General features: G+C 39.5%; 1 protein-coding gene across 4 annotated transcripts in view; it reads left to right on the top strand.

Moving 5' to 3' along the window:
• Positions 1-15,935: 15,935 nt before the first annotated feature.
• The window catches only part of col16a1 (collagen, type XVI, alpha 1), an 84,853-nt gene continuing 73,155 nt past the window's right edge, over positions 15,936-27,633 (top strand). For all 4 annotated transcript variants that reach the window (XM_028035472.1, XM_028035473.1, XM_028035474.1 and 1 more), the window contains exons 1-2: positions 15,936-16,117; positions 26,367-26,503. In XM_028035472.1, the coding sequence (XP_027891273.1) occupies positions 26,428-26,503 (76 nt within the window). In that variant the 5' untranslated portion in view covers positions 15,936-16,117; positions 26,367-26,427. The remainder of the gene's footprint in view (positions 16,118-26,366; positions 26,504-27,633) is intronic.

Below are 27,633 nucleotides of genomic sequence, written 5' to 3'. Positions count from 1 at the left end.
TTTAATTCTTGCTATACTTACAAAAAAATGCACCCTTTGCAGAGAACTCTGCTAAATGTGTTTGTAATATGTCTGTATTGTATATTTGGATGATGATACACCTCCAGGAGAAAGTTTTCTTTTGTTTATTTTCCCTACTAAGCTATAGAAAAGATGTTGCAATCATCTACCCCTGCTGGTGTTTTGTAGATTGCGTTCACCAGATGGACGGCTCGGTAATTCAGTTTTATTCTGTTTTTGCTGCCTAACAATGGCCTGTTTAAGTTGAGTGAAGAGACTATTAACATTTTCAAAGTTCACATTTATTGCTTCCATATCCAAATAACACACATATCTGCTTAACTGATGAAGTAATAATGAAAGAAAAGCCCGCACACAACTGTGAAAGTAAACTTTAGTCAAATGCCAGGTTTCATTTTGCTCATGATAAAGGGAGCCCTTTTTTTTCTTTTACTAAAGGTGTGTGATTCTTAGATCCCCACCACTTCTGCATTTGGAATCCCCATTATCAGGAAAAAATATGTGTTTTCCCATGAGAAAGAGCTCAGCTATTTGTGACATTTTACATAAATGTCAAGGCCATACCCCATTACCAAAATAAAAAATACTTTGGGCTGTAGAGAATAACTGGTTATGCTGATTATCATGACTGCACAGCAGTGGGATACAGACAGTTGTCAGTTTTGTACAATTGTAATCTTTGACTGGAATCCACTGAACAGAATTATGTAGCAAAAATACCATTAAACATATTTACAACTCAAGCACATTTTCTTCTTAAACCATATAATAACAGTGTGTCATTGAATTGAAATGCAGTACATGTCGATGTGGAAAACATAATTAATGTGCACTCTGCACCAATGTTTGTTACATTGTATATTGCAGCATGACAACATACTTCATGCTCACATTAAAGAGGAAATGTCTTAGCTAATTCTCATTTTGCTTGATTATTTCCCCAGACCTTTTCACGTGCCTCTGAGCTCCGACAAATGAGTGTTGATGAACTTAACAAATTAAGCTAAACAAAAACGGCCCTGTTGTGTGTACACAAATTTTAAGCATTTTAATAAAGACAAAAATAATTTCATTGCGAATTTCATTACTGTCATGATCCTGGGGCATATTCTTGATGTGATGTGTCCTTTGTGCTGCTGTTTTCGACAAGGGTGTGGCTACTCCTGCTGCTCTGTCAGCTCACCTGTTTCTGATCATCTCCTCAAGTCACAGTTCAAAAGGACCAGAGATGCTGTCTCCTGGTTGTCCAGTGTCGTTGTGGTAATCAAGTTCTCTGTAAGGAGTGGTCCAAGTGAGAATCTGTTACTTAGTTCATGTCTTGTTGTGTTTTGGCTACAGCTATATTTAATGATAAAGTGAAATCAAAGTGACACAGTCAGTTTTTTAGCTGGCATTTTCTTAATTTCCTACTACAATATGTTGAATTTGTGGAGTTACATCGGACCACCAATGTAACTTATGACAACTGAAAATAGGGAAAGGCGACAGTTCCAATAGTTTCACGTTTTCTGTTCATCTACTTGGGAAATGAAGATCTAAAGACACTGGCATAGGTAAGTGAGTGTATCCAGTACAAGACAGATTTTGCAATGATGACACATGCCCAGCAGTGCACAAGATGAAAACAGCACCAGCCATGATGGTCTGCCTAACTCGGTTTGAAATATTGTCTGTTATGCCTTAAAAGAAATGAAAGGATGCAGCAACACCACGCATTATCTTGGCGGTATAAGACATCAGCTGCTAGACCAATAGGATATTGGACAACGCTCATCTTGTAAAATGCTCCTCCAGCAGGAGGGTGAGGCTTCTTTATGTGAGGAGAGGGAACTGTTGTTGTAGCTGGTAATACAATGAAGTATGGAAGTATTAGGTTTTCTCCTGCACACAGCCGGTGGCAGATTTGTTTTGTGCTTTAGGAATTTAAATAGGCTTTGATGAACCGCAGATTGTTAGTTGTGATAAAATTTAGGTTAATTTAGAAAGGGTGTTTCATGTTGGAGTACATACATTGAGCCAGAGGATTCAGGAAGGAAAGGGGACTGTTAAACCCTGGTATAAGCCTGATAGTGTTTTTGTATGAATTCTGGTAATACTTTTGTAGACAAGGACTGGTTACTGTCATAAAAGTACGCTGAGAGTTCAAAGAAGTTATGGCTTTGAAACTGATGAAATTTTACATGATATCATTCCTAGACTGAAGTTAAGTTGCTTTAAATGATATGCCAGAGAAAGTGCTGTTTAGAAAAAATGAGCTGTGTTTTTTTAAGTTGTGTGGAGTGTGACATAACATAGCAAATCATACTCCCCAATATATTGCTGATCTTTGTCATTTAGCTGGCTGAATGAAGCCTAATATTCTTCTCTCTTGTTGTACAGAAGATAAGAATGTTTTTTTTTTATATGGTCATCACATTGTGAAAACTAGATGAGCACTACTGCTCATTCCAATTCAGGTAACTCTGTTTTAAAATTACACACAAGTGGGGTGTCTGTAAAGTAGATAACCACACGCTGGCTACCCAAGCAGATGGCATGTATAATAAACCAGCTATTATTGGTTTGTCTCTAAAGAGCAGAGCAGCATAAAGGGATAATATTTTTTGCAATAAGGACTTCAAAACTGCTATGAAAGTGGGTGTGAATTCCAAGTTATTACTTCTTTACATGTAGCAACATAACAGCTAGGCTACAAGCTTTTTATATGCTAATATGTTTACTATGTTTAGACACTCAAATCATTAGTAACTCATTGTAATTTTTACAATTGAAAGCAATCATGATTTAAACATTTACTTCAAATGTTCAACAATCTTACACCATGAGGCCTCTTCAGATTGACTTATTTATTGTTTATTAACTTAAATCTTTTGTCATGTATAAAGAGACCCAATTAATTTGAACTCCAACTAACCAAATGATGCCATTTTGACTTTACATCTGCTGACAACATTAATCTAGTGTGGTGTTTTAGCATGTTACTATTTTGTCTTATTTAGCTACAGAGTTAACAGCAGGGTGTAATTTAAGCTACTTCGTAACTTGAATCGTTCCAGTTCGTTCAGACAAGTTCCTTATTTAGCATTTCTGTATTTGTATTTAGCAACACAAAACCCACTGGTTTTTCAAGTTGAAACTAACAAATGCTAAATCCTGTCTAGAAGTCACTCCAAGGTCACTTCCAAGACAAATCAAATGTAAAATAGATTGCACTACTTACTTACAGTGTTATATTTCACTTCGTTGTTAAAAGAGTAAAGTGATAATCATAAATATAGAAAGAACACTTTTAAAAATGTTCCCTCACTTGCTCCACTTGAATCTCCAAGGCTGGAGTCACAATATCCTGTTGGCCTTCTTTATACTGCAGTCATTGAATTACAGTAGCCTATAAGTTTTTATTGTTTTATATTTGTTGAAGGAGGACAGGCTGAAAACCTGCTGTTCATATTGCTCAACTCTCCAACTTAAACTTTTCCGATTGGTCAAAATCCATCACCTGGGAGCTGAAATGCGGTGAACCCGCAATCATTTGATGCTTTGCAATTTTAGACCGACTGCTAACGTGCTAGCCAGCTCTGCAAACAAGCCAGATCTAATGATCTCTCAAAATGCTTGAAGTTCTATTGTGCGGTGAGGCCAATTAGCCGAGGCTGCAGTGGATTGCTGCTGCGATAACGAGCCTGGAAGGGACAGGACGGGGCCACTGTCTGCAGCCTATGTTAATGAGCCAACACTTTGATTAAACCTGCCACTATTGGCTGTCAGAAGTACACTGAACTCCTGGTGCTCTCCGTTTACCTGGCAGACAGTTCGATTAGCCTAAAAACCTCCAGTTCGGGGCTTATTTACATTTCCGCTCTCCGTTTTGGGAGCACATACCAGGATTGAGCTACTACCGAATCAGGTCCAGTAGCAGTGGTAGTACATTAGAACTGCATTAGTTTTCCACAGAGTTCATCTTCCCGCGTACTTTATAGGCAGTAAAACGTACTTTAATGCCCACGCTGTGTGCTTAATGAAGTAGAAATAACAAACGGGCGGACGGCAGAAGAGGCTCTGAAGTTACAGTTGAGCCACACATTCCCGACGTTGCTCATATTGATTTGGTTATAAACACCCTGTCTGTGTTTGAGTGAACGCATGCATGTGTGCAACTATATCCGCCACATAATGCAAACTGCTATTGATTCAGTTGGACACTTGCTGTGGTAGGTGTTTTGTTTATGCTTTACGGCCTCCTGTAATTAAATGCACCAACACTCGAAGACGTATCATCTTTGCGCTCCCTTCTAAAAATTCTCCTATGTGGTGGTGTTGCTTGGCTTCCGTTGTTGCTTTTGCAAGCCAAGGCATTTACTCTGTAACTCTCTTATGAGAATATGGGTTATGCTGTGGACGTGCATACCCATACTGTTGCGCGGATAAACCTTCTAAAGCAGATGAACAGAGGGAGAAGTCTTGGGTGATGCTAAGTGGCAATATGTATTCCAGGTGTGCCTCTTTAATCTCTTAAAGTGCAGTTTTGCATTTGGAAGCAGATTTCGGGCCCAATACAGCCCCGGAGCAATTAGGAGGCAAGTGTCAACAGTCGACCTTGGCCAAGTTTTAATGCTCTTTTGGCTGTCTCCAGCCGTCGAACTAAAAACATCACTTCCTGAGCTCTCACAGAGAGGTCTTGTTTTATTGATGGAGCTGCTTAGCTGCCCAGGAACATCCTCGATAATAAATCAGTTAACATCAAATTGCATCTCAGCATCTCGAAGGAGAGACATTTACCATGAGCATTAATGGTAATAAAATTTCTGAGGTTCTTTTTCTGTGGAATCAGAAGAGGATTAAAAAAACTACGACTAATTAAACACCAAACTCAAGAAAGTTGTGCATTTACTGACAAAAATGTATTTCTACTGATGTTAAGATTGAATTAGATCCACCGTCTTCTGCTTTTAAAATATAGTTTACTCAGATTTACATGTATGTTTAAAGCCCATCTATGATCCTGTGTAGTAGTTGTTAATACACAGTGACTTTTATTGTATAAAATGTTGTTGGGATGAATATGACACTGTTTTACATTTACATAGGGCCAAAAAATTCAATCACACATACATTCCAATTGATCCTAGTAATCAAATAGTGAAATGAGTACAAGCAAGCAAAAGTATTGGTAAGATCATCCTGTCTTATTGAGGCTTCATGTAGCTGTTGACATTTATGAACTAAATTTGTACTATTTTAATTATATAAACGTGCAAGGAACTGAATTGCATGTACATTTTTGCACTCTCTAGGGTTGAGTCAATCAGCATTTTCTGTTCTGCACATCACAAAACTAACAAGAAGTCTCAGGCCAGTAAAGGCTTGTTTGCTTATTCTGCACAGGTGTGTTCACGTAAGCATTTGGACAGGATGCCATGATGTGACTAAAGTGGATAATATGTCCACACACATCAAACATTCTTCGTATCATTTGCATGTAAAAACAGGCAATGAAAACTCAGAATACACGGCTATCAAGGTAATATTAGGGTGTGAGCCTAACACGAACCAAAATTGTTTGAACAAGAGTCTTTTTTTTTTTTTGATGGCCCTTTTTTATGGAAAAGTTCATTGGACTTGCGGGTTGTGGGGATCTGGGTTACATTTTTACAGTGTGTTGGGAAAACTTGGCAAGAAAGAGAACTCCTTCTAAAATACTGGCAGCAGCAAAGATTCCATCAGCTTTTGAGTAACGTGGCGCTGTGATCATGGGACATTACATGCATCCTGGCTGCAAATTTAAACGTCTGTGCCAACTCTTTCCAAATTCTAATGGAAAACTATTGCTGCAGCTACTGTATTTCCTGCTCCATCTCTTCTCCCTGTTTGTGTCTTTCTCCTATTCTTTTTTCTTTCTCCTGATTCTCATTACCCTGTGTCAGCATATCCCAAGGACCCAACCCCCTTCTCTTCCTTTCGAACCTGTGGTCTGAATGGAAAGGCTGAGCGGATGAAGGAGGACGGGGGGAAAAAAATAAAAAAGGAAAACAAAGTAACGTTGTTGGAATATGTGTCAGCTCGAGAAATGGGCACCACATGCTCACCAGCATGCTGCATGATGTGGCAGACTTAATCTGCTTTCCACCTCCTCTTTTTTTGTTTTCTTTTCTCTCTCTGCAACCATCTTTCACTCTTTTCCTAATTGATCCCATTCTTCCTTTTAACAGCGCTCTATTTTTGTGTCTCTCCTCAACGCGACGACAGGCAAATTAGACTTTGTAACAAACTGCAGCTCCTCGCTTTAGTCTTAAACCTGACGTGTGCCTTGGGCTCTCAGACGGGCCGTAACTTCAGCACGAGCGGTGGGAGAGTGCTTCACCTCAATGTCTGGCAGTTTGACTTCATTCCGCAGCGTATTGCTTATTGCAATCATAATGCAAACTAGCAAACTCTGAAAACGCACATGCACTGACACATACACTTTAATTCATGCTTAGCTGATTCACTGGTCACATTAGCAGCCAACAAGAGCTGGTGTTGAGAATAAAGTCAATTTACAGGGACACACAAGAGTACTGACCCTTTTAATGACTATCTAAACAGGAGTTCCTCTTACTGAGTCACGGCTGTGCACTGGGGTTTTGTTTTGTACGGTTGCCCATGTATAAGAATGTGTGGCTATCTCTTTTTGTATTGATTGACTGATTTATATCGGCGCTCATGCTTGAAATGGAATCCACTCCTCCGGATGAACTGAAGACTCAGGAAACTCACTGCACACACTCCCCGCATCTTTTCCCGCTCCCGCTCAGGTGTGTGTGTGAAACCTTGAGTCTCGTCCATTTTCTTGCTTTCTTTTCTCTGTGCTCTACCTCATCTATGCCTAAACAAGCCTGAATCGCCTTCCCAAAAACTACTCTTCTCCGCCCGACCTCCCTCGCTAGATCATCCGGGTTCCCTTTCTCCCCAATCCTTCATCCTCTTAGGGGAGCACGGGAGCATAGAGTGGAAATAACTGAGCCAATAAAGACGCTGCCAGCATCAATTGAGTCCCTGCGTCTCACATGGTCACTGAGGGTGGGAAGGAGTTGAGGAACGAGGTACAAGGGAGGGGAGAAAAGAGAATGGGCAATCGTGGACATGACTATGGATGTAGAGCAGGGGGCCCATGTCCAGTCCTCAAGAGATACTATCCTGGAACTCTTGGATGCATCCCACACCCCTAATTCAATTGGACGGCTCATGACTAGGCAAGGTGTTAATACCAAGGTGGTAAACAGATTCAGCCATTTAATTTAGGATTGCTGAAGAAGGGTTGCATCCAATGGTTGTAGGATATTAGCTCTTCAGGACTGGACTTGGGCACTCCTGACGTAGTGGATAAAATATGCAGTGTAGTGTAGACTCTGTATAAGAAATCTTGAATAGATCTTGTATCATGCCGACGAGTTTGTCCCTCTAAACTGTTTCACATCTGTCATGTTATAAACACAAAATTCAACACGTATGAATGTATAAATGTGATGCAGTTGTGTAACTTGAGCTCCGTATAAATACATGTGCTCTGTACAAAACAGGACAAAACTTGCGACCTGAAGCATTCTTTCGCTGGTCGAGGAAGACTGCTCCATGTCCCTGGAGCGAAGGATCCAAAAAATACAGGTTGTTGGTTGTGCATTCAGTACCTACACTTCCAGACCAAAAGAATAAACCTTGATCTTGGTTTCTAGGACCTGAGCTGAGAAGCTAGCAGAGACAAACCCCACAATACTTAACCCTCCTGTTATGTTCCGGGTCAAATTGACCCGTTTTAAAATTTACAAATTAAAAAAAAAAATAGAAGCATTTTTTTGCATGAAACGTTTTCTATTTGTCTTAATAGGTGCACTCTAGACATAAGTTGAAAATTTATTCATTTTACACATTTGTACCAAACCCTAGGCCTACTTTTTACATCGATACTGTTCGGGTCAATTTGACCCGGCAGTCAGGTTAAAGTGCAAAAAAAGATTTTAAAATGTCCAATTCTATATGTTTCCTTGCAGTTATGAACCATATTTCACCACACACACACTCACACACAAACACACGCAACCACACACACACAAGCCCGCTTTCTCACTATTCTCTTTACTTCACTAGGAAACTGCGAGAAAGCAGGTGTTCACACAACCTTTGACGGGAATCTTTTCTGTTCCTGTGGACAAACTCCACCCACTCTGAGTGACACTCAGCAGAAGTGGAGAAAAACATAAATACTCTCTGCATGACTCATTTATCTTGATTTTAATCAGCGGGTCAATTTGACCCAGAACAGTATGTGTGTCTCAAGTTCAATTATAAAGATCACCCTTTGGTAAAAAAAAAAAAAAGTATAATATAAAATAATTTACCAAAGGTCAACTTCAAGGAAATTATTGTTTTTTTGTGTCTAGGTTTTTTTCAGTGGACATTAAAAATCTAAATTCCATTTTTTATGTCCAAATGAGTAAATGAGCAGGTTGTCGTCATTGATCCTTAATTTCTGAGGAATAATAACACATCATTGCACAAATATTGATTGAAATGGTTAGTATTGGAGTTAATAATCAGATACAAAAATGTTTTGGAGGAATTTTTTGGTTTCTGACACTATTGCATGATTAAACACTCCCTGGGTCAAATTGACCCACGAACATTTTTGCTGTACCCTAGAAACGAACATAACAGGAGGGTTAAAACCAATATGACACTGAAAGGTAACTCTACAGGTATCAGTTTTATAGTATGAACGCCACTGTTCAGAGGAAAATGTGACAAAATACAAAAAATTCCAAAAAAGTATTGAAGATTGAAATAAGGCAGGGACTAGCTGAAATCATGTGGCAGCACATATGGAAAATTTTCCTTAGATTCCTTCTTCTTACCCAGAGGTCCCTAGAGAGATTTGGCAACAGGTGCATTCCCCCTACTGTCTGACAGCAAAACTGAATTATTAGGGTTTAACTACCTGGAGCTCCATAGTCCTCAGTCAAACTAGACTGCATTAACTTTCATCTAATTTACATTTAGTGGAGCAGCAAAAAACCTGAAATTGAGAAGATTTTCTTAATTTTACAAAGTTTCCTGTTTGCCAATGCACCCACATTACCACTTTCTCCATGGAGGTGAGGTGCAGAGCTTTAGGTGAACAGATGGCGAGACAGAACTTTGAGTGCTGACAGGACGGAGCTGGTTAAACAGAGACCTCGCGTCTCGTAAATCAAGGGACTTTTGTGGACTGCCATACGTTGCAGGCTGACGTGCCCATTGATCCTCCTTTTCCCGAGACGTTCGCTAGCCTAAGTCTGGAATTCTGCCAATCTCACCCACCAAACAGAGAATCCGCTACCGTAATAGATCACGCATCACCTACACACCTACAGTGAGCCAACATACACACACGGATCCTGTGAAGAGCTAGAGCAATTCTATCCCGTCTCTGCCTGGGAGCCTTATGTTCTGTGTCAATTTGTTTAACAATGGCATAGAGCATGTTTTGAAGCGAGGCCAATTTTGTCTGAACCCCATCTTCCCCCCGAGGGTCTGACTCGCATGATTATATCTCCTGTGTTGATCCTTCACGGCAGTCTATTACTTTGTTTTATTGTCTTCTGTTTTCCTCTTTTTTCTCATTTTGTTATGATTGAGCCTTTTATGATTGCGTCTCTCAGGCTTGTCACTGCAATTTAGTCCCACCTGGCAAAGACATGAACGGCTCACATGCATGTGAACTGGAGGATTTACATCATTCTTCATAGAAACTGTAATCATACGTAACTTCATGACCCGGTTTTTGTGTACGTCGCGTTGCGAGGAATCGGCAGAGAAGACAAATCTGTTAACCGTGTGAGGCTCTCTGGAGGCCTCAGAAACGGCGCCCTTTCATGTATAAAACAGAAGCCTTCAAAATAATTGTATATTTCTTGTCAGTTCTTTCTTTTCTTCTCCCTCTGTGGCACCGCAACACTCAGAGCAACTTTAAAGGAAAGGTCTGGTAATTATTACAGCTTTTTGTCTCTGCGTATCTGACTCGTACAGCAGATAAAAACTTTAGCGTGGATTGTGTCTCCTTCATAATCATGACGTTCATTGATGATGGCAGAGAGGAGAAGGTGGATGTGACTGGAGCTGGAAACTCGGTCATGATTAAAGGCTGTTTGTCAGGACTGAAAATAAGAGATGTACCTCAAAGCAAAGTTTTACATGTTTGTGTATCAGAAGGCCAGTTCACATAAGTCTATATGCTCCTGATCAAATGGCACAAGTCACCTATGTTTTACCAAATCAAAGGAACTTATAAGGAATGTGTTTTGGCAGCGCAGAAGAAAAAATACAATTTGAGACCTATTGATAGGCACATGCATACCACGCTGGCCAATCTCAAAAGTTCTGTCTTGGCATTACTTTGGATAGATTTTTTTTTTTTTTGCGATGCCAGGGAAAGTGACCTTTTATGCTTTTCTCTCAACGGATTGACAGACATATTCCATCTCAAAGGCGGAGGTGTTAAAAAGTTTCATTTTCAAAATTGCTAAAAAGTTTTAGAGCAGCTGTTCAGCACTGATGTTAATTCGTGCTGTTAACTCCACTCTTTCTTCAAAAAGCAACTAATATCAGCTTGTTATGATTGTCTATAAAGAGCAGAATGCCTGAATTGTACAATTTTCGATGCATCTGGCATGTGAAAACTAAGCAAGTAAAATTGTCATTCTAATCAACAGCATATGCTGTAAAAAAAACAACAAAAAAAAGTTACACAAAGGTTAATTGCTCTTTCTTTAAAATAAAAACGGAGAATATTCTGTAGGGACATTCACAGTGTCATTTCTGGAAAATGTGTGTACAAAGTGGTGTTATAAATATTTTTATGCCAATGAATAATCTCTCCCTTCTCTTTCTTTCTCTCGAATACATAAAAGCATGCACACAAACGACAAATCTAACCATCAATTTTACTGCCTTCTTTTGGGAGACAAAAAATTCCTTGTTAACAAATTATTATTATAAGTAGTAGTAGCAGAAGGAATACATCACAGCCTGCATTATAATGTGAAACACTCTTCTACTAGCTGCCCTTAAAAACGTTAAAGATAAAAAAAATGTCATTCAGGTGAAGGCTACAAGAGAGCAGCTGCTCACGTGAACTTGTTCGTCCACAGTCAGCGCTATAGTGTCATTAATTAAGCTTAACATAATCAGCCCTATGACCAATATGGATGAGGATCCAACTTTCCACCACATACAGTTAGCACAATAGGTCCTGCACCCTTCTGTAATCTGCCAATGAATTTTCCTGCAAAATTCAAACTTAAAGTTGTCAGACAAATAGTCAAAGAACATTAAAAAACAGTAGATCAGTTGGGAAAGAACTACAAGAGGTGGCCAGGTTAGCACTGGCTGGTCCCCTCGGGAATTTGGTTGATCACCTTGAGGTCATAGCCCAGGTGTTTAGTGAGTCATCTCACGTAATGTTGAAAGATGCGCAATTAGAGTAAATGATGAATACAGAGTTAATGTCTGTCAGGTGGCTGTCTGGTTTGGCTCAGGAGGACCTACTTTAATTCATCATTGTTAAGTAGGTTTTAAGTGATATCATCGACCAAATTGTCTTTTATGAGGAAATGTCAGTTGTGCAGCAAGCAGAACTGCACAGGGAGAACACGGTGTTGAGTAAAAGTCAAAGAGGATGAAAAAATTTTGATAATAAATAAATGAAGGGTGAAAGAGCCAAACTAAATGTGTAGGGATGTTATGGCTGCACATTCAGCCCTAATGTGTAGGGCTGTTAGCGTTAACACATGCAATTATTCTAGTTCATATTACATAATGCAGATTAATCGCATTACCTATTTTGACCTCAAAGCCTGTCTGCCGCAGAGCTTTACTTGGTTCAAAGTGGCGCTTCTTGTATTCAAATTCAAAAATACTTTATTGATCCCTAAAGGAAATTAAATGCTGTTGTAACTCATATTAATTTAGATTCTTTCAAGAGTTATTGTAGATAGTGATGGCCTCTTGTAGCCGTCTGTATTACAGTGAATTTGAAGAAGGCTCTGACTGAAGACATTCTGTTTTTCCTAGACAGTCTCACATGCTTTCAACAACACACAGTCACAAGCACGTGCGAAAAGATGAGTCAAAACATCTTGAAGGTAGCAAAAATTATGCTGAATTGTCACTTGTAGACTTCTCATTGGCTTTTAACACAATCCAGACCCATATTTTGATTGCTAAACTTCTTGGGCTGAATTCTTGAATTATTTTATTTTATTTTTAACATCCAGAACGCAGAAAGTGAGAGTGAATGGATGCATGTCCAGAGAGATGTCACCATCTACCAGGTCCCCCCAAAGCTGTGTCCTTTCCCCTCCTCTTGACATTTTGTATACAGATGATTGTCGTAGCCAGCATCATAATAGGTTATTATTAAAATTTGCAGATGATTCGGTGATGGTTAACCTTCTATAGGTTAACCATCTATAGATGCCCATGGCCCTGTGGTCAATGAACTTGTTGACTGGTGTGATGATGCTTTTCTTTCATTAAATGTACAGAAAACAAAGGACATGCATTGATTTTAGATAGAACCCCCACGACACAAATCAAACAGTAATTAAAGGTCAGACAGTGGAGTCAGTAGAAACCCACAAATATCTTGGGACTATTTTGGATAGTAAGTTAAAATTTACCTGCCATTCAGAGTACCGGCAGAAAAAGGGCCAGCAAAGATTGTTCTGTCTAAGAAAGCTCGCCAAGTTTCAGGTTAAGTGAATGACTATCCTATTTTATAGATCATATATTGAATCTGTGCTGACTTTTTCTCTCCTCTGTTGGTTTGGAAATTTTAGTATAAGGTCAAAAAGTGCCCTTAGCAGAGTAATACATACTAGTAATAAGACTTTAGGAGTTGAACAACGCTCACTTACAGAACTGTTCAATAAAGAGATCAAAAGGAAAACTAATGTCATTCTTGCCAACAGCTCTCACCCTTTACATGCTGAGTTCCAGTTTCTGCTTTCTGGCCTCCGGCTCAGACTTCTTAATATAAAAAGTAACAGGTACAAGCACTCTTTTGTTCCTACAGCAATTTCTCTTTTTAATGCAGGACGAGGTAGGGAGACTCGGTAGGGAGACCACCCGATTGTTGGTGTTGGTAGCAACTGTTGGTCAACAATGAAATACACTGCTGTACTTGTGTATTGATTTGTATTTGATGTCCTTTTTGGTATGTTGTTTTTTTAACTTTGATACTTTGCCTTTTAGTTTTTGTACTTGCTGTAACATCAATTGCCCATTTGGGACACAAATAAATCTGAATCTAAACGTGATGTGTTCAATGTCCAATTTTGCTCTAAAAAACACAGCGGTTAGAGGGTGCGCTCTGTATGCAGACACTATAGACTCTGATGCAGCCATCCCAAAATCGACTCCCGGCGTCAGTTTCTTTGCCGCATGTTTTCCCCCCAATTTTCTCTGCCCTCTTCCTTTCAGATTACCATAAAATAAGACCTCTTGTGCCAAAACAATTCTCCAAAAAGACCCATCCATCTGCTCTCTGCTCAGGCGTCTCTTCTTTATTGTCACAATATGATAACTTCTGATCTTCAACCATCCCTCACCTCAAGTGCCGTCTATCTTGTCTCTCTGCCACACTGGTTCCATCTATCTCAGTAATCTGTGGGTCTCGCATCATACTGTGCTATTCAGAGAGATTTGAAGTGTTTTTTTTTCTCCATGTGTAGCATTTTGAATATTGGCCAAGCTTGTATATTTTGGTCTCATCTGTAAAGAGCACCTTCTTCCACAAATCTGCTGCTACTACGTGACTTGCTACAAAGAAAGTGTTTTCTTACATATTTGTTAAAACTGTCACTGTGTTGATAGAGTATGGAATGCACAGGTAAATTGTAAAAAACATTGAGCTCCTCTGAATTTTCCCATAGCTCCCAGCGCTAACTATCCATCCATCCATCCATCCATCCATCCATTTTCTTCTGCTTTATCCAGGGTCGGATTGCGGGGGTAGCAGCTTCAGAAGAGATGCCCAGACTTCCCCAGCCACTTGTTCCAGCTCCTCCAGGGGAATCCCAAGGCGTTCCTAGGCTAGCTGAGAAACATTGTCCCTCCAGCGTGTCCTGGGTCTTCCCCGGGGCCTCCTCCCGTTGGGATGTGCCTGGAACACCTCACCAGGAACCTGGAACACCTCACCTCCCTGAGGTGCCAGATGCCCGAGCCACCTCAACTGGCTCCTCTCGACGTGAAGAAGCAGCGGTTCTACTCTGAGTCCCTCCCGGATGACTGAGCTTTTCACCCTATCTCTAAGGGAAAGCCCAGACACCCTGCAGAGAAAATCCATTTCGGCCGCTTGTATCCGTGATCTTGTTCTTATGGTCATGAACCAAAGCTCATGACCATAGATGAGGGTGGAAACGTAGATCGACCGGTAAATTGAGAGCTTCTCTTTTTGACTCAGCTCTCTCTTCACCACGACAGACCGGTACAGCGCCCGCTTCACAGCAGACGCTGCGCCAATCTGCCTGTTGATCTCCCGCTCCCTTCTTCCCTCATTTGTGAACAAGATCCTGAGATACTTGAACTCCTCCACTTGGGGCAGGATACCCCCGACCCGGAGAAGGCACTCTACCCTTTTCCGGCTCAAGACCATGGCCTCGGATTTGGAGGCACTGATCCTCATCCCGGCCGCTTCACACTCAGCTGTAAACCACTCCAGCGAGAGCGCTAACTAGAAACAACCAATCTGACCCATTAGGAGGATCAGTGTCTATTAGGCTTGTGTATGCGCTGCTCATTCCACCTTCACTCCCTTTTGCTCTCTGCTGTGCTACGTAAATGGTTTGTGTGGCATGTAAGCAGCAGCTCTTGATTGCAGGATGAGAAAATGTGTAAAATCTAATGGAGGGAAAACATTTATGACATTCTTTTTTTTTTTTACAGTCAGAAGCAAGAGTGCATGCAGTTTCCAGATGTTCCATTGACTGAGTGTTCACCAGTGTTTCCAAAACCTTTTTACTCCAATTTGACCACAGCACTACGAGGCGGCTGTAAAAATCATTAATGAATTTGAACACAGGGATGCCACTTGGACATTTTTCAGAGGTTAGGGCTAATAAGAAAGTGAAAGATAATGGGCGGGCAAGGGAAGCTGACCTCTTAACAAAGGAGAGAAAATTAATCTACTGAAGAACAGGACACTTCTCTGTACCTACTCGGCCGCTACAACGTGGGAGGCGTACATAAATCAGCTGTAAACGTGATGTTTATTCACCTCCTGAATTATTTGCTTTCTGACAATAAGAGTTAAATTCATGCAGCTGTTTAGAGGTGTGTTTTGGAGCGATCTTACCAGAGTCGCAACGCAAAGGATGCAACATCCAAGCCGTATCACAATACAGGAGCTGTTGGCCTGACCTCCAATCATAGGAGAATGTGATAAGTAAGTTCATTAACCTTAATGAATCACAATGTAAAATTCTTTCACAAGGCCATGGTAATCTGTATTTCCTGCTGTAATGTAGTGCTTTCACCCAGGCAAAATGGAAGTGAGCCTCCCCTTTTCCCCTCCAGTATGCCATGAATCACACAGCAAGAGGTGAAGGAGGGGGTTGAGGAGGAGAGGGTAAAGAAGGGGTAGAGACCCGGAACAGTTCAATGAGGAGATTAAAGAGATGCCCCCGGGCTCATTTTCCAGCATTCTGGACAAGGTGATGTCACCACACGTTTAACACCGGGATCTCCCATCGAGATACGAGAGAGAGAAACACAGAGAGAGAGAAAGAGACGAAGGGGTGCTGGAAAAAAAATGGAGGGGAGAGAGGGGGGAAGAGATAGACTGAGGGGAAAAAAAGTAATAAACTGCACACAAGGGAGGTAGACTGTGCAGAAACGGGAGGGGAGAGAGAGGGAGGGGAAAGTTGGACACAGACAATCCCAGAGCAACTTTTTCTCTTCTGTCCTTTCTTTGTGAAGGAAGAGTCCAGGAAAAAAGAGGAAGGAGGGGAAAAATTGAATGCTTGACACGCACGCATGTCGGATTCATGTAATCACAAAGTTGTGGATTAATCAGCAGTTGAAGGTAAGTTTTTTTTTTTTGTTTTTTTACTTTTGAGAGAAGTTTTTGTTCAAGCAGAAGGAAAATGTTTTTGCATTGACATTGGCGCGAAGCAACAGTTTGCAAAGCTCGATCCAACGACTGTGCCTTCATTCATTTAACTCATTCCCTGCTTGGTCACGCTGCAGCCACAAAGATCAGTAACTTTCTCTGGTGGTTTTGAACAGATTTAACTCAAAATAATTTTGTCCACAACTGTGAAGGGAAAAAGTATATTTTACAAATAAAAATCTGAACCGTGGTTTACCTTTAAATAGCACAATTACAACTGGAAGACTTTGGATTCAACAGAGCACATCAATTTTAAAGACTTTCCACACTGGGAATTGGTTGGATGTTTGGTGTGGTTGCCCCACTGGGGACATTTTTTGTTTTTTGAACCCATTTGACAGATTTTCTTCCAGGATTGCCCTGCATTTAGCTTTATCCCCGCATTATGATACTGCCACCTGCCTGTGTCATCACAGCGATAGTCCTATGAAGGGGGAGGTGCAGTTTTGGTCTGCGTGCCATTTGTGGACATAGGCCAAAAACTTCAATTTCATTATCACCTGGAAAGTGCTCCTGTTTCCTTTTTCTTTCATGTTTTCCAAACTGGCTTTCCAGAAACTGCAACCGGGTTTTGATATGGATTCATTTTCAACGCTGATTTTCTTCTCACCACTCAATCTTAATAGCCACATCTAACAGTTGCCGTGTCTACAGATTGTCCCACCTGAACTGTGGATCTCGCCAACCTTTCTAAAGTTAGAATGGCCCTCTTCCCTTTTTCTCTTCTTGCTTGGCCTGTCGGTTTTAGATAGAGACCCATGTCTCGGTACATTTTAAATTGAATCATAATATGTCTGTTTTGTAAATGACAGATTAAACAGTTCTTCATGGGCTGTATGAAGCTGGAAATGTTTATTTATAACCTAATCTTGCCTTAATCTGTATTCTTGACCTGTCTTGTGTGCTTCTTGTTCTTCATGATGCTGTTTGTTTGTTAGTGTTCTACGTAAAAAAAAAAAAACTTCTACAAATGCTTGCAGCTTCATTTATAGAAGTTAAATAAATAATTTATTACTATTCAGGGCAACATAATTTTATTTAGGCATATGCAAGTAAAGGGGGCAAGGTTCAAAATGTTGCATCCTTTACTTTCTGCATCACTGTTTGGCACTATACTTGGTTTAGATCTGTCAGATAAAATCTAAGTAAAATTCATAGCGTATAGTGATGAAATGTGAAAAGATTCCAGAGAAATAAATGCTTTTCCAAAGCAATATAGTTGTGAAAATTGTCCAACACTGCAACACGCTAAATAAGCCTCATACTATACATGACATGGAATCTTTTTTTGCACAAATTAGGCATCAGCTGGTCATCGAAATAGCAAAATTTCCCTGAGAACGAAGGAACTGAGGCATAATAAACCATTTCCCATTGGAGATAATTATCTGACAAACGGTAGTTGTAATTTTTTGTGTTGGATTTCTACAGTACGTCTTTAAAGCACTTTAATAGTATAGCTGTTGGCAAATGCGATGCTGATTTTCCCTTTTATATCTTAGCCAGGCCTACACACTCACACTGCAGGCTGAGATGTTACTGTAGATCTTCCTGGTTTCCTTCCAGCACCCTGAAGCAGGAAAAGCTTCCCAATATCCCTTGATTCTTTTTTTTTTTTCCTCTTTCTTTTTTTTTCTAAGATCTAGTTCATGTTTATCTTTTCTAGTCGTATCTGAGAAACGATGTGGCTCTTAAAATTTCGACTCCTTTTCTTCTACACGGAAAGGAGAACCAAGGACGTTATGGAAGGAAAAACCTGGAAGCCACATCTGTTTTCCACATTATAGAGGTTGCTGGATCCTTCGCATCCTGTGTGTTCTCCTGTAGACAAATACACATGCACACACACACACACACACACGAGTACACCAAAAAACAACCCAGATTTGTTTGAAATCCCTCTGTATACCCACCCCCACTTTCTAAAGAGTTCTGTTTTAGACATTTTACATAACTCCCAGAAGTAGTCCTGCACATTTCTCTTAACTTCCAGACTGTGCAATAATTTTGAACACCGTTAGACGCTGCGTTTGGGCATCAGAAACGTAAAGGAAAGGTAAAGCTGCCGGTCATACCATGTATAGCTTTGGCTCAGGGCCAAGCAGGTCATGTCATCAGAGTTGACTTCACTTTGCATCATCACTTTTGCAATTGGATTGAAATTGTCCTTTAGTACTGGAACTTTCAAGCCGCCTTGAGCGGATGTGGAAAGTATGAATGTGTGTTAGAATGTATGACTTCTGCTGGCCTGTTCTTCCCTCACAAGTTTCAAATAAAAGGCCTTGAATATCGCCTGGGAGGTAAGACATGTAGAAACTTGCCTCATTCTGTCTACTGAATGTCAAAAAAAAAAGAAAGGAGTTTGGGGTATTAACCTCTTTCTAGTTTTAAGGTTTCTGCTGCTCTGAATCAGTGGATATCTGAGATGTCTTTCAAGATTTGCAGGGGTATTTTTACTCACTTTTATTTGCTCGCAGTTCAAAGTTGTAAAAAAGAAAAGAGAAGAAAATAAAAGGCTTGTGGTGCACTCCCAGGTTTGGCCTGAAGCAAGTCCAAGGGTTTTGAATTAAGGAAGAGTTTCGATGTTCGTGTTGCTTTCTTTTACAGCAAAGAACAAAAAAAAAGAGAACTCTGATTGTCTGTCAAGCATTATTAATCAAAATGACTGATGTCAACATGAACCTCTTTTAGATTTGATCTGTAAAAAACAAAAAATACTTCAGCTTTGTGGTGTGAAGACAGATGAAATCGATTTCTTGGCATATGCCGCTGCGCCGGCTAACAGATATGAATATCTGAAAAAAAAAAATAACAGTTTAGTAAAAAGATGATGAAAAAGCTCCTCAACTGAGGAATAACCAGTATGCACTGATATTGGCAGAAATTATCAAAATGTGCAAAAGTCAAAAACACATAGTGTATAATTAATAGCGGTTCTAAATTCAGAGATGTATTTCATGTTGCGTTTCAGGAAAAGGTGGATAAATAAGTAATATTCCAGTCTTTCTTGTCAGAACACTTTACTGATATGTTTGCAAATGGCACAACTTGCGGAAACATTTCTGTCAAACTGACAAGTGAGCAGATGGAGGGAGAGGGGGGAGAACCAGGGTCACACAGAGCAAAGACACTCCACATGCAACTGCTGGAAAATGTGAGCAGCAACAGTTGTTACTACAGCTGAAACAGGTATTAGTGTGTGTCTGCGTGTTCTCATGCATTATGTCACTTGGCACAAACTTACCTAGCATATGAGGAGGCTTCCTGAAGAGTATTGCATCTCATTTTCCACATGCTTACAGAAACGTGTCCCCCCAAAAAATAAAAAATCAACAGATGGGCTGCTTTTGCTGCCTTAAGTTGGTTGGATATCTTTTCCGCTGCAGCTGCATCAAATGCTCAGCCCTCCAGTCAAGCTTTTTGGCTGGAATATTGAATCATTCCCATCCCTTAAAGTTTGGTTGGATGGGAGAATTTGAAACTCAGATTGATGCACCATGGGGTTAGACTATGGAACTTTCTGGCTTGGATCATGATTCTCATAACTCGCACATCTAAATTGGTTTCCTCAGACTCAAAGGCGGATAAAGACAACATTTATCTTGCCTCAAACTTACCTGGACCTCTGCCGGTTGCCATGTTAAGATTGTACTCCAATCTTCACGGAGGACATTGCGGAACTTGATTCAGACTGAATACAGAAATAATGAGAGAAAGCAGATATTATCAAGGTGATTGCAATCTAAAGTGCTTAGAATCATATTATAGATCTGGACTCTGAGTGTTTGTCTGTTGCTGAAAATGCTAATTTACAACGCTGTACAAGGGAGAGAGAAACGCAACAGAGTACCACGTGGATTGAGAGGCAGAGAGCTGATATTGTTTAAAAGATTGCAAATCTAGAATTTGATCAAGATTATTATTTTTTTGTTCCCATAACTGTATAATTCACTCCTTAATCTTAAAAGACCAAAGTTCCACTTTGAGGCTGAAATTTTGTTAATTAAAATCCTTGTCATATGCTTGAAAACTCAGTATCTTTGAAGTTCACTCAAATATAGTTTTGTATTTCTACCTCACTTTGCCCTCTTCCATATTTATGCTATGAATGATGGAATATATATATATATATATATATATATATATATAAAACAGATATGGCCTCCAACTTGACATTCATAACAGACTGACTCATCATGCCACATCAGCATCAAATCATCAAGCAGATTTTACTATCAAAGACAACCAAAGTACATCCAAAAAAGCAGTTTTCAAAGGGAAAAGAATGAAGGTTTTGGAGTGGCCTTGAACATGTCTAGACATAAATCTAATTGAGATCCTTTGATTTGATGTTACTTTGGCTTTTCATGAAAAGACCAACAACCACAACAACAACAAAACATCCCTAATAATTCATTGCCTTTTATCACATACTTCATAGCAGTTGTTCCTACTGAGGGTGGAGCAACCGGTTGTTTTGGATAGCATATTTTGTTCAATAAAAGAAACCATCATTTGAAGAAATTTTTTCACTATACCGTAGGGCCGAGTTGATACAAACAGCTAAGGGCCTCAGTAAACCTATATGTTGTTCTTGTTAGGTATGTTTTTATGCAGATTTATTTGCCGTAGGGTTAGGTCAACGCATTTATACTCTGAGTTGATATGACTTATTGGGAATTTGGCTAACATGATGATGAATTGCAATGTTATTGCTGACAGAATTTATAGAAGTTGGTTTTTTTCCCTGTTTCATCTCCTACTTCATTCCTCTAGTAAAGCATTGGGTGAAGTATTTGATGACAGAAGTGTGAAATAGTAAATACAAGACAACATAATGAGGTTTTTTGTTTGTTTGTTTGCTTGTGCCAGATTTTGTTGCCATCTGTTTTACTAAGCGATTAGAAAAGAAAGCTAACGCAGATTTGCTCAGACAAAGCACAGAAAAGAAGTGCTTGGGGGTAACTTGCACAATGGCATATAGAGGAACCAGCACAGTTCTTGTGAGGTTTACATGATAGACTGTAACAGATAACAGTAAGATAAGCATTTAAACGCCATATGCAATATGAGCAAGTCCAAGAATGTCAAAACACCAGCAGCTGTTTTGTATTTAGTGATCTGCTCAGCTAAGACATGTATTTTGTCAGAAAACATATTAGGTGAATGGAACATGTCCAACTAGAATAAAAAAAAAATATTGACAGGCTCCACAGCTTCCCTTAATGAATTATTCTCTGAAGCATCTCAATGCTGGCCACCGGCTTGCAGTTGGTTTTCTGTAGTCAGTCTGTTGAAGTAGTAGCAGTCACATAAAGAGACAATATATTAAATTGGGTTCGTGAGTATGAAATGAGACTTTACAAGGCTGGTAATTTAATCCCCTTGTTTCCTGTCTTTGTCATTTGAGCTGTTTTATACATTAACTTTATGAAATTGTGCAATCTAACAGTTTAACATGTTCTGTAAGGACGATGTGCAAATTTGTATTGACCAGAAGCACAATATGTTCCATCTTTGACTTGCAATAACTTAAAGTGAATTTTCCTTACTCCACTTATAGGCTGCTTTAAGAGAAAGAAATGAATTATTAGACTGCATCCATTAGCAGGAAATGACTTAGTTATTTTGTTTTGATTTGGGTTCATAATCCAGTAAACATATTTTATAAGACCAAATATAACCAAACAGTATCAGAAACAAAGTGAAGCTGATTGTAATACAAAGCTTTCAGACATTAATGTACAATGTTATTTGAATTACGTGTGAGAATTGTTTTTAGTGTTTTTATACATGGTAATTAACTCCAATGAAAAATAAGTTTATGTGCTGTACTATGGTTAAGACAATACGACATACTTTGTTTCAAATTGAGATAGAAAGGGATGAATTAGTTACAGATCGACAGGCTTCTAGAAATCAAAATCTGTTTTGAAGAATTTGTAATCTTTAAAAAAATGTTCCAGTCCAGATTACACTACTTTAAATTCTTCAGTTTTCATTCTTGTTTAATTCGAAGATGATTCTAATGCAAAACCTTTCTATGTTTTCACAAAAATAATGAAATGGGAATAAATCTAATGAGACGGTGTTTTAAATAAACTCTTTCCAGTGTAGAACTAGCCATTCAAGATTTGATATGTCTGAGAGTTTTAGATTTTTTAACTGAAGGTTAAAGACCCATTAAAAAAGTGTGAAACAATATTTAAGAAGCTCAAGTGTTCACTTTAGCTTCATTAGGAATTTGCTAGTTATGTTATTGGCATTCTTTATTGCTTTCATGCCTAAGTGTTAAGATGAAAAGCATTTATTAGCTGACCAACAAAGCAGTGTGAATAGAGAACGCCTTTCTTTTTTTATTTTAAATTATTATTTCAATATGAGTCGCCTACATCAATCCAAAAGGGTGTGAACGTCTTTGTTTCTGCACCCCATAAAAAGAGAATAGACGTCCTTTGTCAGATGGCGTCTTGTGTGTACAGTAATGTGACAAAAAAATTATTGAGCACTGGAAGCAGACTGCTATGCATTAGAGGAAATTAAAACTATAATGGAAAGAGAAAACAGAAGATCTAAACAAAGAACCAACTGCAAGAAATTGTGAGGGACATTTCTTTTCTTTTTTTGTAATACACTAGAAACAATATATAAGCGATGCATAAAGGGTCTTGGATCACTGAATTCACCGGAAGTGAAATGTATGCGGCCCCTATCTGATGGACTCAATAGTTGTCTTTTCATTTCCATGTATTCACAAGCTGTTTTGTGAATTCAGTGCAGTAAGGGCGAGAGCAAAACCTTGGCACGATATCAGCGACAAAATTAAGACTACAGAACACCGAGCGACGGCTACTTCCTGGTCGCAAGAGGCTTTATCCATTCTGAAGCCGGCTGCAGATCTGATTCATAATAGGCTGGCACTGGTAACTGAGCAACTGCAAATGAGTGGCTGGTGGTGGCAAATGAGAAGGACACTACTGACTCTCGTTAGATTAAAAGAGGCTAGTGACTAGCATGTCTCTGCAATTGACAACTTCCTCTGCCGACTATTTGCATGAATAGGTTAGCATTAGCATTGGACATGTGTGCAATTAGCATGCCTAGGCTGGTTGCCCTCAACTCATACCTTCTTCTTTAAAGGAATCTTTATCAAAAAACCTGGTTGGCATAGAATATCTGTAAGCACCATCCGTTAGATGCATTAAAATGTGTTCTTTTGACACAATTTAATCCAATGTGACACCAATTATAAACATAATGTGTAATACGGAGCTGAAGTTGGCTTCCGATTGAGCTTCGGATTCACTGCTTCATAGTTTCCCCTTTTAATCTTAAAAACAAACACCAATCAGATATAATAATACAACAGAAGAGGTGTTTATATGGGTTGTGAATGTGGATAATAACTCGTGGTCATCACTCCTGTCCTTCAGCTCTCACTGTGAAGCTTTTTTTTTTTTTTTAGGGCTGGAGGAGATCTGCCATTGTTTTCCTCCCTGGGTTGGCTGCATTCACAGTGACCTCCATCTCTCTCTGGACGCCTGCTTACCGGGCTCATAGCCAGACCTTTGGGCAAGCCTGGCGGCCTTAACCCCATCCTGGCTTTATCTGCCGCAGCAACCAAAGAGTGTGTGTTGATGTTTGTGTGTCAGGGAAGAGATATGTCCCTGGCAAAACCTATTAGGAAGACTATTAAACTGTTTTGGATTTAGGCCAGATAATAATAGAAATGAGCTTTCCCCGCAGATGTGGGCTCTACAGACTGCGGATGCTTTATGAATTATATTCTCTCCGTGAGCTTTCTTATTATTGTGATCAGGCTGCATGAAGCCTGTAATAATGGCTACAGCTCCAGAGTTCTCAGAACACAGCTGTCTGAGGCTTTTGATTTACTGTCCACCCATGCAGGTGCAGGAAGAAACTTGTTTTCAGTGTCTCATTGCTTTTTTCTTTTTTTTTTTTTTTTTTTTGCTTGCAGCTACTTTCACCAACAGTGTCCAAGTTGTCAGCAAAAAAGAACTCCTAGGTAAACAGCGATATAACAAGAATATACGAGCTCTTGCGAGGAATTATGACAGAATAGTAGTGAAAAAAGGAGACCGGACGCACCACCAGTCCCGAGATCCATTAAATTACAGAGTGATGGCGTGTCAAGCTATTCTCGATATTTCAGAGCAAAATTAGACAAGTCACACAAGATGCTATTCACAGTCTTGCAGGAACGCCACATTGTGTACCCCTTGGCAGGAGTGTGTAGAGGTAGGGGCGTGTTTGTGTGTGTGGGGAGGAGGGGGTCGTTTCTCCTGTCAGAAGGAAAAGGTGTGCACCGTCTGTCTGCATGACTGCCTTCAGCCCCCCCCCCGCACTAGTAAACAAAGCCAAGTTATGGGGTCTTCACACATGCTGGGGTCAAGCGCAGGTCAGCTGGGCTCTGTTTATGCGAGCCGGCGAAGGCGTGCTTATGTGCTCGCTTTCCTGTGTGTGTTTATGACCTAGGAGCTGAACAGTGAGTGGGGAGGATTACAGAGATAAAATGTACCGTAATCATTATTTACACGTGGCATGCTTTCCGTCTGCATATTTGTGTGTGGGTGGTGTGTGTGTGTTTGTTGTTTGGCCACGTGGAAGCATCTGGTATAGCATAACCCTGGCTCCGATGGAACAGTCTCCAGATGTGTTTGTGTGTTCTGGCCCAACTGTCTGTTTGACTCTGGACCCACCATTTTGTTTTAATTTATCCATTGTTTACTGCAATTTGTGTGCTGTCTTTTCATCTTAAGGATCTGGGAGCTGTACTATATGCTGTTCATTGAAGTGTACACAAACAGTCCTGTGGAACGCATTTTGGTCCATTTCAGATTCCTAAAGTTTTTGGCTGTTTCTTCTCACTCCGACCTTCCAGATTGTAAAGTTTGGGGGTTTTTTCATCAGAAAAGAACAACATGGCTAATCACTAAAATCAATCTATAAATGGAAATGTTATTTCCTGGTGGAAACATTCATCATGCTCCCACAACCCAAGGTTGAACATCAGTGTAATATAATCTTGCTGAAATTGTCTTTTAACCTCACAGAAGATGTAAAATGATGCAGATGTTGTAAAAAAGTTGCACTTTTTTGTACATAGAACATAATTTCAAAACCTTTGGGGTCACTGGAATGTGTTTAGGCAAATATGAAGTGAGCCTTTTTATTCTTGTTCAGCACTGTTTTTATCTTGAAAAGTTTTCCTGATTGACTTGTTGATGCCTCCTTAAATTAGTTTTGGTAGGTTGGCAGTTCTTGGGCAGCTTCACCACCATTCAATGTTTTACCCACTTGCAGACAATGGCTCTCATTGTTGTTTTCTGGAGTTTCAAATACTTGAAATGGCTTTGTATCCCTTTCCAGATGGAGAAAAATGTCAATGACGTTTGCGACATGTTCTTAAATTTTTTTTTTGACTGGAGGCTGATGGCTTTTGAAAATAAACCGCCTTACTTCACATGACTAGAAAGGTTACATTTTTGACCCTACAGGTGTGACATCAGACATGTTTGGTTAAATTTCACAATCTACAATTTTTCAAAAAAAAAAAACATTTTAATTAATGATGTAATTTTTTTTTTTTTTTTACATTCGGCCAGGTTTATTTGGATAGGATTTCAATTCCTCAATGAATTAAATCATAATTTTAAAACGGTTTCTTGTATTTACTCTGGTTCTCTTGGTCCAGTCTAAAAATAAATGTGTTTTATGGTCTGAAACAATGAAGTGTGAAGTAAAAGAAAAAACAAAAACAGAAAATCTAAGGAAATTGTGAGGGCGCCGCTAGCTTCACACAGCACCATATTTACATGCACGTTTCTGTGTGTGCGCTCCTCATTCAAAGGGCAACCAGATGGACAAGATAATGACTATGATCAGACTTTTGCGGAGTTACACTCCTTAATGAGGGCCATTCTGGTTAATTCATATGCCACTAACAAAGCCTGCAACATACCACATCATTAGCACATCAACTGTGACTGACTCATAAATATACATCAACATCTATTTAGGAGTCAAGCATAATGCACAGCTGTCTGCAGACTTTCTGTCAGCAGGCACTGACAGAAAAAAAACCCAACAAGATTTGACATTGTTGACTTTCTTTTTTTTTTTTTTCTTTTCTCTTCACCAGTCAGCCGGTGGCTGAGGGAGGAAGAGGTAAGAAGAGGAGCTGCTTTCAGACGGGTTAAACCATGTGGCTTCTGTGCTCCTCCCTGACTCTGTTGGTCGTCGGTTTCGGATCATGCGACACTCTGACGTCACAAGAAGGTAAGTTTCAAAGTTTCCAAGTCGTGGCTTTTTGTCTGTCATAAAAAGAACCAGCGCGGTATTTTTAGCGGTGACCACAATAATTAATAACCTTTAATTGTTTGCATTTTATCACCTTACAACAACAAGCTTCAATTATGTGCTGCAATTTTATGTGATCAACCCACACATGTAGTGCATATGTTGTGAACTGGAAGAAAGGAAAGGAACGGTGGTAAAAAATTTAATTATGTAATTTTAGTCAGATAGCCCTAAATATAATTGAGTTCAGTCTGTCAGAATTCACCAATGTAGTTTCTGTAAATATGCTGTGGTCATAAACACAATTGTCCTGTGCACACCTCAAATGTTTGTAAGAGAATGCTAGTGAACAAACAGAATGTGAAGACCATGAGATATGCCAGTCAAGTCAGCTAGTTAACAACAGGCTTAGCTTAAGAAATATTTCAAGCTTTGAAAGTCACACAGGCCACTGTGAGACTTTCAAAAACCTTCACATAAGAATAGAAGTGTTACAGCACAAGTGGATACCTTCCAAGCCTGGACTATCTACCTAAGCTAACAGATTTCACAAGAAAAATATATCAGAGAATCAGCCAAGGAGCCCATGGTAACTAGAGAAGATGCAGAGTTCCACAACACAGATAAAAGAATCTAAAAAACAACTTAGCTTGATCAATATTTTATCAGTGCCCTTGCATTTCATTCTGCATGCATGACTGGCAGTGATTAGCTTCATAGTTTGTATTTGTTTAAATAGGATGGAATGGGCAAACTAATCGCCATAGTTTCCAACTTATTTCTAGTATTTGTTGTAACCGACCTAGACTGTGATATTAATCTCAAAAGTTTTGCAATAAGCCACAGGTTTAGCTCATTAAGCTAATGTGTAACAACAGCTTTGGTTAAAAGTCTCTAAAGCTAATTTTTACTGACTTTGAGTTGCTGAAGCACATTCTACTTAATGTCCGAGCCACATGGTGTCTATTTTTGGGATAGCTGAGAGATAATGCTAGATTTTTGTCTGAAAGAACAACGATTTGTTTCCTTGAAATTACAAACTTCAATTCCAAATCAAAACAATAGTTGCTTTCTTTTAAACTGACCCAACCACTGCCTGTGGTAGATCT

This window comes from Xiphophorus couchianus, chromosome 13 (genome assembly GCF_001444195.1).
Source record: "Xiphophorus couchianus chromosome 13, X_couchianus-1.0, whole genome shotgun sequence".
In the NCBI taxonomy this organism is placed as follows: domain Eukaryota; kingdom Metazoa; phylum Chordata; class Actinopteri; order Cyprinodontiformes; family Poeciliidae; genus Xiphophorus; species Xiphophorus couchianus.
This window is presented reverse-complemented; position numbering and strand designations above follow the sequence as displayed.